The sequence below is a fragment of the Hakea prostrata genome, chromosome 3 (assembly GCF_041222555.1).
Source record: "Hakea prostrata isolate BN-2017 chromosome 3, UWA_Hpros_2, whole genome shotgun sequence".
Classification (NCBI taxonomy): Eukaryota; Viridiplantae; Streptophyta; class Magnoliopsida; order Proteales; family Proteaceae; genus Hakea; species Hakea prostrata.
Genome location: NC_142602.1, coordinates 27,308,663 through 27,323,301, shown reverse-complemented (window position 1 = coordinate 27,323,301; position 14,639 = coordinate 27,308,663). Strand labels below are relative to the sequence as shown.

The window sequence follows — 14,639 nt, the reverse complement described above, 5'->3', positions numbered from 1 at the left end:
AAATGCGAGCACTGTCATAAACATATCATACCAAGGCAAATTGTTGGAAGCTCTATGGGAAGCTTGCTGATTTTGAGAAAAAAAAGCATAAAGAAGGGGAATATGGAAAGCTAATCTTTCTGAGATAGTTTCCATAACACCCTCTGCAAACATTGGTTTTCACATGAAGAGTTAGTTACTCTGCGACGTATTCTACAGTCTTCTACTGTCAGTACAACCTCTACTACTGCTTCCTCCACTACCCATACCAACTCCTACCTTGCTACTTCAGGTAAAATTTTTATAGGCTATCATGATTCTTCAGTTTCTGCTCCTTGGATCATTGGTACAGGAGCCACAAATCAAATGACAGTGTTAATCTTTTTTTTTTCTTACATTATGCTCAAACTTCCTGAAAAGATAAAATTTGAATTGCTGATGGATCCTATTCTTCAATTGCTAGAAAAGTTTTACACGTTCCCTCTTTCCCTATTAACTTGCTCTCTATCAGTAGTCTTACACATGACTTGAATTGTAAAGTGATTTTTTTCCCATCTTATTGTGTCTTCCAAGATCTAGTAACGGGGAAGGAGATTGGACGTGGTAAACTAAACAATGAACTTTATTTGTTGGAGCCAATTGGAGGATCCATTTCTACTCTAACTGCATCTCCTAATTAGGTCCATTCGGTAATATCAAACCTTCAATAGTGGCATCGTAGGCTAGGTCACCCCCCCGCTAGGAACTCATAAGAAAGTATTTCCCGATTTAGTTTCTTCTTGTAAAAAGGATGAATTTTTTTGTGAAGCCTTGCATTTTTACGAAGCGATTCGTTCTACTTATTTACCTTCTTTTCATAATAGAAAATCTATTTCTTTTGGACTAATTCATACTGATGTGTGGGGCCCTTCCCAACGTGGGTCTATTACTGGCCATATGTACTTTGTTACTTTTATTGATTGTCACTCTCGTTCTACATGGAATTATCTTTTAAAACAAAAAAAAATGAGGTTTTTCAATGTTCTCGTGATTTTCATAATATTATTAAGACTCAGTTCAATGCCACTGTGAAGATCATTCGCAGTGACAATGGCACAGAATATTTTGATGGTGAATTTCAGAGATATCTCTTTGACTCTAGCATAATATACGAGACCAATTGTGTTGATACAATTGCCCAAAATGGGGTTGCCAAAAGAAAGAATCGGCATCTTTAGAGATAGTCCGTTCCCTTATGATTAACAATGAATGTCCCTGACCAATACTTGAGTGATGCTATACTCATTGCCTTTTACCTTATGAATAGGATGTCCAGTAGGATACTTGATTTTAAATGCATTAATGAGCTTCTCCAGGGAACTTATTCTTTTATTATCCCCCCAAAGGTTTTTGGATGTGTCTGTTATGCCAGAATCACAGCCCATAAAAGTAAGTTGGCTCCTTGTGGCCTACGCTGCATTTTTCTAGGGTATTCTGCTACTCAGAAAAGGGACAAATATTCCTCCTTTTAGGAAAACCATTGTCTCCATGGATGTCATTTTTAATGAGTCTTGTCCTTACTATACACCTTTGCAGGGGGAGAGTCCTAGAGGAGAGGTGCTCTTTCCAACGCTAGACCTTTTTATTACACCACTGCAACACAACTTAGGAGTTCAAGAAGTGTGTCATGACCAGGAGGAGACTTCAGCCAGTATACCTGAAGACTCTAATTCTCCCCCTCTGTTTTCTGAACCATGTGAAGAACCTGGTCAGAGGGAGACTACTCCTATGAGGGACACTATTGAGGTCTTTCAAAACAAGATTGACCAGAATAAAGAGGTGCAGACTTATCAAAGGAGGAAGTACAACAGGCTAAAGTAGGTGGAGAAAGGTGACATGTTACTTACCACTTTAGTCTCCTGCTCTAGAATCAAATTCTACTGTTCCCCTTGAGGTATTTTCTTTTGATCTTCCTAGTACTATTAGAAAAGCAGTCCGATCTTGTACTTAGCATCCCATAGCTAAATATGTCTCTTATGACTCTTTGTCTAACTCTTACCGTGCTTTTATATCCTCTCTATCATCTATATTTGTTCCTAAAAATTGGCAGGAAGCCTATGCTAATAAGAGATGGAAGGCAACTATGGTAGAGGAAATGCAGACAATGAAGAAAAATGATACTTGGAAGCTGGTTACACTTCCTCTAGGAAAAAAATTAGTGGGTTGCAAATGGGTGTTTCTGATTTAACAAAATATGGATGGATCAGTCAACAAGTTGAAGGCTAGACTAGTTGCAAAGGCGTTTACCCAGACCTATGGGATTGATTATCAGGACACATTTGCCTATGTTGCGAAACTGAACACTGTTAGAGTTCTGTTGTCTGTAGCTGTAAACAAAGACTGGAACTTGCACCAACTAGATGTAAAGAATGCCTTCTTACATGGGGAGTTAGATGAAGAAGTCTATATGGAAATCCCACATGGTTTCTTCGATGACAGTATTGCAGGGAAAGTTTGTTGGTTGAAGAGGTCAATGTATGGGTTAAAACAGTCTCCTAGATGCTGGTTTGGACGCCTTATGAAGGCAATGACTTCTATTGGGTACAAGTAAAGCAATGTTGATCATACACTATTTGTCAAGAAGTCAGGTACTAACATCACACTTCTCATTGTTTATGTAGACGATGTTGTCATCACAGGGAATGACGGTGAAGAAATTCAAAGGTTGAAGGACTTTCTTGGTAGAGAGTTTGAGATTAAAGATCTAAGGAAGTTACAGTATTTCTTAGGGATTGAGGTTGCTCGATCAAAAAAGGGTATATTCCTATCCCAAAGAAAGTATGTCCTAGATTTATTATTAGAAGTGGGAATATTATGGTGTAAAGCAGTTGATACCCCTATTAAAGCTGGAGCTAAACTTAAAGAAAAAGAGGGAGAACCAATGGACAAAGGAAGATACCAAAGGCTGGTAGTGGTAGGGAAGCTTATTTACTTGTCACACACCAGGCTGGGCATCGCTTATGCCATGGGGATAGTGAGCCAATTCATGCATGATCCATATTTAGCTCACATGAAGGGTTGTTACCAGAATACTTCAATATTTGAAGGGAACTCTTGAAAAAATAATACTTTTGTCACCCATTGATAATCTAAGAGTAGAAGAACACACTGATGTAGACTGGGCGGGATCTCCAGACAGGAAGTCAATTTCAGGTTATTGTACCTTTGTTGGAGGTAATCTAGTTACTTAGAGAAGTAAGAAATAAAATGTGGTAGCTTTATTCAGTACCGAAGTTGAATATAGAGCTATGGTTTTGGTGGAGTTTGTGAGCTACTATGGTTGAAAGGCTTGCTACAAGATATTGGAGTCCAAGTTCCAAACCCTACAATGCTATATTTTGACAACAAGGCTGCTATTAGTATTGCTAATAATCTTGTGCAACATGATTGAACTAAGCACATTGAAATTGATAGGTTTTTTGTCAAAGGAAAGTTGGAACAAGGGCTTATCTGCATGCCTTTTGTGTGGTCTGGAGACCAAGTCACAGATGTTTTCACTAAGGGTTTGAAAGAAGGAGATTACCTTCCTATTGTAGGCAAGTTGGGCATGACTAATATCTATGCCTCAACTTGAGGGGGAGTGTTGGTTGAGTTCTACTAGGAGTTCAACCCTATTGGAGTTTTTATTCATTTAAATTTATATTTCTTGTTAACCAAGTAAGGGTATTTATGTAATAGTGTACTTTCCACTTTATTATAAATTGAGGGCTTGAGATCACATTGATCAATAAGCCGTTCTACCACAATCGACTTTCTTAACATCTTCTGATAGAGTGAATTCCTAATTAAGCATTGGTCAAAATTCCTAGCCCCTTATTAACCTTTACTGTTAATTTACCCATCAGTCATTGGTTTTAACTGTACCTTCAAACCAATTGTAACTGACCATAACCTCGAGTGGATCCATACCAATTGTTGACCTACTTGAACTTGGGTGGTTAATATAGGATCTTGGAAAAACCGGCCCCTAGTTGGTTGATTGGTTCCCTTAAATCTGGGGCTGCATTGGAGTGGAAAAAGGACAGTAACGCATAATATTTGCACCATTACAACTAATAAGAAAAACCCACCAACCCCTATTAGACCAGAAACTCTGTTGGCCAGGTTCACATTGGTCCAGGTGTTTCCAGATCCATCCTGCTCCCAGTCATGTATCTGCAACTGTAGCACAGTTTTGGTTGGGAACCCAAAGATGTAGCTGAAGTTGTTATATTGTTGCTTTTTAGCAGTTAATAAAAATGTCATCATAAAATGGGGTTTAAATAGTACCCATAAGGCTGTGAAGAACCCATTGGCAACAATTCACAATAAAAAATGGAAAGGTTCTGCTACACTATTGTTTTGCAGTTTCATGCCTTTGGGAGAGGGGTAGTAGTGGGGACATGAAGTTTCATGCCTTCCCAACTGTGCTACAATAATCTGGTTCTTGGGGAGGGGTGTCAGATCACAGCTTTGCCTAAAATCTGGCATTATGGCAACCTTTCCCCTGTTAAAAATTAGCATAAAATAGTAGTCCATCAGTTTCAGATTCCATGTAGCTCTCCCTCACCTTTGCCTAGACTATATTATCCCACATTTACAGTTGGAGGCATGTAGCTAAGCTTTTCATATAAACATTATCAAGATGTTTCTTGCATCCTGAATTTTTGTTAGCGATTTGTCCTATTTTGAATGTTGTACTGATGGTCTACCTTAATTTCTTCGTTTTCCTGGTATCGTTATTTCAAGATCTCTATTTTTTTTTTTCTTCTTTTTTCCGTTTCTGAAGTTTGTGGCATTTCATTTTCTCCCATTTCTCTTTGTTTAGCATGTGTTGCAAAAGGGGAGACCACATGAACGATCATCTATAATCAGCAAGCTTGCTGGACAGATAGTAAAGATGAGTCAACAGAAGTTTGCTTCTAATGTTGTAGAGAAGTGCTTGACTTATGGTGGTCCCAAAGAACGTCAACTTTTGGTAAATGAGATGCTTGGTTCCACAGAGGAGAATGAGCCATTGCAGGTATGTGAGACATTTTCATGAGCTAATATTTAGGATATTAAAATGAAAAACAAATCATACACTCTATATTAATTGCAATGACGTTACCTGAAGTTATTTCTTACGACATGGTTAAGCAATCTGGTTCCACTGTGTCATGTTCTTCCAAACAAATTTTGGTATATTCTAATTCTTGAAATGCTATTATTTAGTTGCATAATAAAAATATGAAAATTGAAGTGTTTTTTTTTTTTTTATTAGTTAAGATTGGTTTCCTATCAATCAGACAGCTGCACTGCAATATGTCCACTGTTCTTGTATAAATATGCAAGTGTCAGTGACACAATGAATCATTTTTGAACTATTTATTAAAAACTTTGGCAATCTTTTATTTATTTATTTGGTTTGTAGCTTGTTTACTTTACTTGGATGTTTGGAATTAAATTGAATATTAAAAAGGTATGAAGAAGACAACATAAATCTGGAAAAAATCAGTCATATGATAACCTTCTTACATTTCATTCTTAATTTTATCTGGAAAACCTTGTAGACCTAGAGAGTCATGAATTCCATCGATCTTAGTTTTCTTGGTGTATGGTTGCTATTTTCAAATTGGGCTCATCTTGTTCTTGAAATTTTGTAATATTAGTTTTGTGCCTGTTAGCAAAATGACAACTACAAAGTCTCAGCAATATGCAAATATTACTTGTCAACAGAAAATTTCACTAGCAGCAGGTTTGACAAAATTTTCATGAGTGACTGAAGATCAAATATAAAGTTACGAGAGTAATAATAAGTGCTCTCAAGGCATGGCTGTATGTCTAGGTGGCCACATACTTTAAGAACGAGATCTCATGTGCTGTCTCTTTACTTTGTAAAGGTGAGAGACGAGATAAAGGTGAATTAGGAAACTACCCCAACTCACCAGGTATCTCAGTTAGCTTTAGATCTCGATGACTTGATCTCAAACCAGCTTGACACAAGAAAGGACCTAGAACTCAGTCGAGATGAGAGTTCTTGCCTCAACTCGATCAAGTTCCTGCATTTTGCTGCTGGAAGGTCAGATCTTCATGATCTTGGTTGATTTTTGCTACAAATTCATCAGAGTTGCCCCCTGCAAATTATTTCTATTATCTAACCTATGTCTACAACCAATCGTGCCTACTTCAAGCACATTCAAGAGAACATAGTCTAAACATTTCCAACGTATTGGAGTAGGATATACTTCAGTTCATTGTAATGGTTACATTTTATGGTCCAAAATGAAACTCTAACATAGACTCATTTTTTTTTCAGAAATATGATGGTGCTGTTGTTTCATAAAGTATAGTTTCAGCACACCCCCCCCCCCCAAAAAAAAAAAAATAATAATAATAATAATAATAGGAGAAGGAAAGAAAAACCCCAACTCGCCGAGATCTCTGTCCAATTTAGTTTTTGAGGTTCCAAGTTGGGCCTCAAGTTCGAGTTCTTGAACCTTGGTCAATCAGGATCTTGGTGAGCCTAGTGTAGGTGAGGTTGTGTTGGATTTCCAGGTGGCTATTCAATACAAAAGAATGATGTTGTCCAAAGGATTAGTTAGATGGATGAATTGAACGGATGCATTTGGAGTGTTGGGTGATTGTTGTATTCCCTTAAGGCTGTTTAAGGAAAATAGGACTGTCATATGACCTGCTGTGATTTATGGTGTGGAATGTTGGGCAGTTCAGAATGGCCATATGGATAAACTAATTGTAGCTGCGACGAGGATGTTGTGATGGATGTGATGTCAAAACTTGGAAGGACAGTGTAAGAAAGGGTCATATTAGGACTGGGTTGGGACTTGGGATTGGCACCAACTCATGATTAGCTTCATCATAGTGTTTGAGGTGTCATGGTCATGTCCAATAAAAAGCTTGGATGCACCATTTTGGCAGTCATCTGAATCAGATTGGAGGGACTAAAAGAGTCAAAGCTAGGTCTAACGTGAACATAGGAGAAGTGGTGGTGAGGGACATGCACAGTTTAGGCCTTAGCTCATGCATGACCTTGAGTAGAGGCTTTAGAGCTGATTGGAGGGTAAGTATCAAGTTAGCTAACCACATATAGGTGGGATATTGCTGCCTTCTTGTCGACAGTTTGGTGTTCCTCTTGATGCAGAATCATCACCAAATTGACCTTCTTTTCTTGGAATGGTCTAGGATTGGATCATATATCTATTTGGCTTCAATTCTGTGGATTTATCTTGTAATTGGCCAATTTGATGGGCCTAAGATATGGGTAGAAAGTAGGAAAGTGGTATTTCTTTCATTGGTTTAGTTGGAGTCGTATTTTAAATATTTCCTTTATTATTTCAATTTCCTAGTCGAATGTAGGTTGCCTTATAGGTTAAGGATTAGGTTAGTCCTTTGTCTTTTAGGATGAGAGCCTATTTTAAAAGTTAGTTTGTAATTTAGAGTCCTAGTTTGAGTTTGAAACTATGTCAGCCAATGTGGCTGTATGTATAAATGTAATTGCTGAGTGGAACCATTAATTTATGAATTCATGAATTGAATCTTTAGTTTTACCGATGAGGTACAATGACTAAATGACATTCAAACCCCCCCCCCCCCTTTTCTGTCTCCCTCTCTATCCTTCTTACTGTGATTTCTTGTCTTCTCTTCTCCTTGGTTCTTCTCCGAAGAATACATTTCCTCATTCAACCTGATTTTTAAGAACATTTTCAACAAAAGTAAGTTGAATTATCCCCATCCCCAATTATTCTTCTAACCTTTTAAATTCCCCAACTCTAAACCCCGGCGGCCCTTTTCTCTAATTCTTTCCTATCTTCAAACTCCCAAAAAAAAAACCAGATTTCAAATTTAGATCAACAATCTGACAGTTAAAACATAAAACAGTAAAACCATCCCAAACTTTAGGGATCATCCCCATATATCGTTACTTCTCTCCAAGTTTCTCCCCATTCCAATTACCTTTTACCCCATATTTCATGAACTGCACCATCCACACATACACCCAATTACTCTAAATACTAGCCCAAAATCTTAAAACCATAAACCCTGTATTTTTGAGTCGAGATTCGGGAGAGATGACTCCAGAACCTCATTTAGAGCACCATCACCTCTCTTTTACTCATGTTTTAAAGTATCCCATAATACTATACGATATTCACCGATATGTATCCATATTGGATACTGTCAAATCAATACACCTGTCTCTCTCTCTCTTTTTTAAGTCAATACGAGATGATACGTCTCTTAAAATCACCTGAACAATACGGTATTCGATTCCAATACTTTATACCTCTATACTTTGGATCCTTACCAACCTTGTTCATTTGAGAGGAGGACTAGTTGGTCTTCTTCTTCTTGTTCTACCTAGGTGACTGTGTAGGTGCATTACTGTTTATCATATTTTATTTTGTTGGTTATGTAAAGGGTTAATAACAAATAAGCTTTGGTTATATTGGTGCTGGGTGTTTGATCCCATGGATTTTCCTCATAATTAGCCAATTAATGAAACTAAAACATGGTTACGGAGTATGAAAATGGGATTTTACTCCATTAATTTAGTTAAAGTCCTATTTTGACTCGGTTACTTTTTTTCTTTTTATTTCCTTAATTTACGTTACCTTATTAGTTAGGATTAGGATCGGTTATATCTTTCCTTTTCAGTGTTTGAGTCTATTTCTTAGTATTATATGAGTTTGTAAGGAGCCACAACATTGTATACGAATCTGAATGATGTGATCGAGAAAAATAGAAGACATAGCTTTTTGAGAGTATGGTGAGATGCCATTGGAGACCATAGTACAGTGAGAGACCAAATCTGTGAGTGACTATCTTATTTTCTATATTTTCCTTATTTTATTTCAATCGATTTCATTGTGTGGTCTGCTAAATTCTGCGATCAATTAAGGAGTATCTATTACAAGTTCATCAAATGTTGCTCAGTTTTTGAAGACAAAATTAGCATTGAACTTTGTCATAGTGTCTTTATGATCCAGTTTTATCAGCCTTACAATAGGTGGTGGGAGAGGTCAGGTTTGTTTGTTAACAGGGTGTGGTTCAGCTTTGTTTGGGAAATGGCCTACTGTTTCTGCATTACACTTTGTTCAAGTCATTTGGAAATTTGGGAATGGGTTGTACTGTTATCCTGATAATTTGAGTCTGGTAGTTGTGATTGCTAATTAGAGTTCATAGCTGGGGCTGGACTGATGGGCTGTTATCATGCAGCCCCATCATTGATTATCATTGGCTTGACAGTCAACTGCTTGGTGTCCTATGAACTGCATTCAAGTTAAGTTGGTGAATTGTTACAGGAAGTTATGCAACGATAAGCAACAACTCTCATTATTTCCCTAACGTTGAAAACTTTATGGTGAAATAAACGAAACCAGAAAGAAGCAAAACCATCTCTCCGTACTCATTTTACATTTTGGTTGAACATTGGCATCAATGACACCCCTAAGGACTTAAATACTTCCCTCATGCATAACTTACAGTTAGACTCTTCATTGTGGACCATTTCTGTTGCTACATGTCTCTATAATAATTTTAATCCTGTATCAAATGGTGAAGCTTTATCTCTTGCTTTTATCTTCACTACTTCAAGCAAATATGCCTAAAAGGGTCTATGGTATATGCAACTTTGGTTGACCTAAGGAGTTGGTTCATCTATACATATGCATGTGTGTGTGTGTGTGTGTGTGTGTATATATGTAGTGCTCGTTGATGGTAATTGACAAAATGAAAAATGACAGGCCATGATGAAAGACCCATTTGCAAATTATGTTGTACAGAAGGTTTTAGAAACATGTGATGACCAAAGCCGTGAGTTAATCCTGTCTCGAATCAAGGTCCATTTGAATGCGCTTAAGAGATACACTTATGGTAAACATATTGTCGCACGTGTTGAAAAGCTCATCACAGCTGGAGGTGAGAATGGTTCTGCCGCAATAATGGGTTCTTGTTACTCGGTGAGCCCATCGAGTCTAATTTTACATCTCCATTTTGTTTGCAGAAAGGCGCATAGGGATTTCATCCTCATATTCCTCTTAAGCAGTCCCTTTGGGCGTTGAATCGGCGGGCATCCTTGTACAGCTAACAAGGCAGGTTGTCTTAGCATATCACCCTGAGTCTTTGTTTTCTTCCGAGAATTTGTCGGAACCACCGGAGCTATTAGAGTTTAGAGGTAGGGCATAAGTGAGCTTATAAGTGGTTGTAAATAAGGAAAGAAATTGTAGGCTCTTCACTGTAATAAGTTTTTGTTCTCTCCCCATCCCTCCCATACCATGTATATGCGGCTCATTATTGTAATTTGATTATGAAGAGAGAGCATCTATGAGGAGGTCATACTTAGGTTGAATAGGCAATTGAGGTTAGAGGCAGAATGATCCTTGCGAGGCAAATTTACAATGCCCGCAAGAATCTGTAAAGAAATTTGCTTGGGTTTAATCTATAAATTGTTACTGTAAAGAAAGAAAGGGAATGTATCTATGAGGAGGGTCAGCTGTCAGGTTCTTGGTTTGAATGTGGGAGATAAAATCAATAAATATTCTCACCTCTTCTTGAGACTCATCAATGTGTATATTATTATTTTATTTTCTAGATTTACTAGTATGTATTACAAATATTTTCATTTCATGGAACATGTATGTATTATTATTTGTTTCTCTTAGATTTCTCGGTTGTCCTCATGTGCATCTCTCCTTCGTTTTTGTTGCGACTCTGGCTTGTTATTTGTTTCAAATACTGTCAACTGCAGTCCTCGAAAGAGACATGACATGAAATACACCAAAATGCATGAGACTGAGAGTCTCCTACCACTTCTTTGGCAGAGGACAGTTTGTTGACTCAGACCTGTGACCACTTAGTCACAGAGTTTCTCGGCTTAACAGTCGGGATCTATGACCGCTCGGTTGCAATAGACTGATCATACGTTTTCTGGCCAACTTAAACCATCATTTCAGTACTGGTGAGCACACCCTTGACCATTTATTTATCACAGTTTAGGTACCTTATCAGTTATGGCCGCTATGAATACCAGATCGATTGATCAGCATTTCAGTCTCCTCTACCCAGTAATGGTCTTTCACTCCTTGCTGTATTTCATCTGATTCTAAAATCTTTACTAAGAAGGGATCTCTTTTAGTTTTTAGGTTTATCTGAACCACCAAACAAAGACCCCTTAGCCTTTCAAGGAATGCCTGGTTAGAGTCATGCTTCTCCTTTCTGGGCCTAGCATTTTTGTGAGGCTCTTCAACCAAGTTTTGTACTCTAGAATGGGATCAACATCCTTTTTTGTTCAAGACCGGAAACGTTTTTTTTTTAAGGTTTTTGGGAAAATTTTGGGTTTTAAGGGGGTTTGGATTGGCGTTCTTGGCTTCACCTCCTTTTCGAAATAACCTTTGAAAGCTGTAGCATATGATGCCGTTCGACCAGCTCTCTAGTATTTCTTTTCTTCTTTCTAATTGTAACTCACAATGTGTCACTATCAATCCATGATCTGTGTTTACCAATAGTAATTTTGTTTAATATTTTTCTTGTGCATTGAGAAGGGTATCAATCAGTACGGTTCTGGTAATTCGATATGGTACTGACTTTGAATACTGAAAACGGTATCGTACCATGCCGAATTTACACGATATGGTACCATTTCTGTATTGTAAAAATGACATGGTACGGTTTCATATTGAAACTAGTGCAGAAAAACAATTTAAACACGGTATATAGTGCGGTATGATTTCAGTACCAAAGAACCCACTCCACTTTTATTATTGGTTTATTAAGATCCTATGCTTTAAAGGAAAGCGTTTATTGTCCAAATCGGCAATGTGTACTTATGACCGTAGGATCATGAAAGATAATTCAATGCTTTTTATATGTATCATCAAATATCTGATCAAGAAGAGCATAAATTAAAATAATATTTTATTGAGTTATTATGGACATGATCTTTAACGCAGCAGCTTGTAGGTTGAAGTGGAAGAGTGGTTTCACGGTAGGTTTGGAGAATTTGAGTTTAGACACCAAGGAACCTCCAACAGCACATACTTTAAACATCAAAGGGCTAATCATTTTACTTGACTTGAAACAAACACTAGATGATTCTCTCATAGAATAAAAAGGCAACAACCAACTTTGCAAACAACAACAATTCGATCAACTCAAATCTAACTTCTATTCATGCATGGTGGGGTATTTAATGGGGCTTAATTCGAAAAACTCAAATCTAAATTTTATTCATGCATGATGGGGTTACCGGGTTAGGGCTTTCTAATCTAAGTGCAAATTACATATATATTACAGTTTTATATGGTACCATACCATTTTATGAAAATTCAGTATGGTTTCAGGACATTATCGCAGTATATGTTCCATCAAACCAGTATCATACCAGTACAAACAGTACCAAATTTGAACGGTGCTTTTTAGACGGCACGGTTAAACGGTTTTGGTACACAATTGACACCCTTATTGTAGTCTCTGGTTTAAAATAGATTTATTCCAGAGGTTTTTTCATGTTGTCCACTTAATGGTGGGCCAAAATTCTTGATTGTCCACTTAATGGCAAAAATTACATGCTACCCACACTGGCCCTTTTCAAAAATTATAAGTGGCCCACTGTCACTTCTCTATGAACTTTGAAACTCAAATAACCATTTTTCTCATGGGCGAAGATAAACATAAGTTTTTTTATTTTACAAAACTTAAGTTTTTACAAATTTTCAAAAAAATAATAAATAATAAAAAACTTCCTGTTCTGAAATCCAACTCTACACTTTATGCCCTCTCGTCCTTTTTTTTTTGCCAAAACAAAATAGCAACGAATATATTAAATGAAAGAGTTTAGGTCAAAGGACCTATACAAATGAGAGGAATCCACAATAAACAAAGGTGGTATACCCACCAGGATTTGTCTAGAGATAACCTGCAACCACCCTTAGCAAGGAAATCAGCAAAGACATTGCCAATTCTAGGAATATAGCTAAAAGAAACCCTAGGAAATAAAGAACAGCGCTTCAAAGTATCTACTACTAAATTGAGACACATCCAATCTAAAGATATCTGGACATGGTTTGATTGCCCATGCTTTTGTTCAGTGGAATATTTGATCAAAATACGTATTAAAACTTTTTTGTTTGTTGCCCCATTCTCACACGATTCTGGTGAATGAGATCTATGGTTTTCCAAGCATTATAAGTAATATAAGAGTAGAAAGATTTATTTCAAACTAATTGTCAAAGTTATTTTGTTATGATTTAATCTTGTAGCTATATACTAAAGATGCATTTGGTTCCTTAGATATGATGGTATTTGATGTAGATATGAGGTCTCCGACTGACAGCTGCTTTGAAAAATGCATACGTGTAAGCAATTGTTGGTCTTCGAAAAACACCCGAGCTATATATTCTTGAGATAGAACACTTTGAGAAATAGAAGTGCTTTTCTTTAGATAAGGTTTCAGTCGGAAGTGAGTAAAGCCCACCCTTGATGATTAGTTTAAGTTCATCATTAATTGACGCTTGAGTTATTTGAGGTAGCTCAAGCTTTTTTATTGCTATTATATACATGATCATGGTTTTGACTCTCTCAATTGTTGAATCAACCCAACAATAGAGATATATTCTTTGTTTTCTAATTTGAATACAATAATCTTACCTCTCATGAAAATATTCCACCTTAGCATAATTTGATCCTACATCTAATATTGATCGGGTCCTTTTTCTCCTCATTGCTGATCACTTATATCTAATTGTACAAATTCTTCCACTTAATTATATTTAATGTTATAAATTTTTTCAATAATTGAAAACAAAACTTTCATTTCACATCCTTAGTGTCACTTTCATTACAATTTTAGGTTTTTCTCTAAGCAAAGCAACTTTCTATGAAGCTTTTTAATAGACTCATACAAAACTTGTATTCTTTTCTTGGGATTTTAAGAAATTTCATGTCTCACATAGTTCAAGAGAAGAAGTTATTCAAACAAATTAATTGTCAAGATAGGGTGATAATGGTCTTTATGGATTTTCTTATCCTAATAAAGGAGATGAATATATTTGATAATCTAGAGGAGTTACGTCAAAGATTACTCCAATAATGACAACAACGGTGCAAGCTAGAACTCATAGATCGTAATGATGTATCACGTATAAAAAACAGAGAGGCTTTGTACTATAGAATTACCCCTAAGAACGTTGAAGAAACTAACAAAAGAATATGTGCTCAACAAAAGGAAATTTAAACAAAAAAAAAAAATAAAAAACTTTTTTTTTGTGGTTTATAGTTATGCTATTGATAAAAATAAAATTTATAATTTATAATGAAAGATCTAGCCTCCTTCTATTATAAAGTAAAGATAAATTTGTAGTTGACAATAAAAGAAAAATAGTTTTATGTACACATAAATCCTACCATCAAATTTATTGAATTAAATTTGAACCGTTTATGATGGACGATCCAGATTGAATACTACAAACTTTAATGGTAGGATTTCCAGGACCATTCAACCATGCAATTTAAACGGCCGTTTAGTACCTCCCCTAAATATAATTCTTTTTGGCAATTACATATACATAATTTCTAGCGCACCTTACAAGGGGGAAAATCATATCTAAAAAAAAAAGGTTAACAATATTATGCCTTAAGTTTTTTTT

General features: G+C 36.4%; 1 protein-coding gene across 1 annotated transcript in view; it reads left to right on the top strand.

Annotated features, from left to right (window-relative positions):
• Positions 1-11,692, top strand: part of LOC149021943 (pumilio homolog 4-like) — a 34,230-nt gene extending 22,538 nt beyond the window's left edge. Inside the window, exons 8-10 of the mRNA XM_089150150.1 lie at positions 4,826-5,020; positions 9,741-9,915; positions 10,001-11,692. Of these exons, the coding sequence (XP_089006276.1) occupies positions 4,826-5,020; positions 9,741-9,915; positions 10,001-10,038 (408 nt within the window). The 3' untranslated portion in view covers positions 10,039-11,692. The remainder of the gene's footprint in view (positions 1-4,825; positions 5,021-9,740; positions 9,916-10,000) is intronic.
• The last annotated feature ends 2,947 nt before the right edge of the window (positions 11,693-14,639 follow it).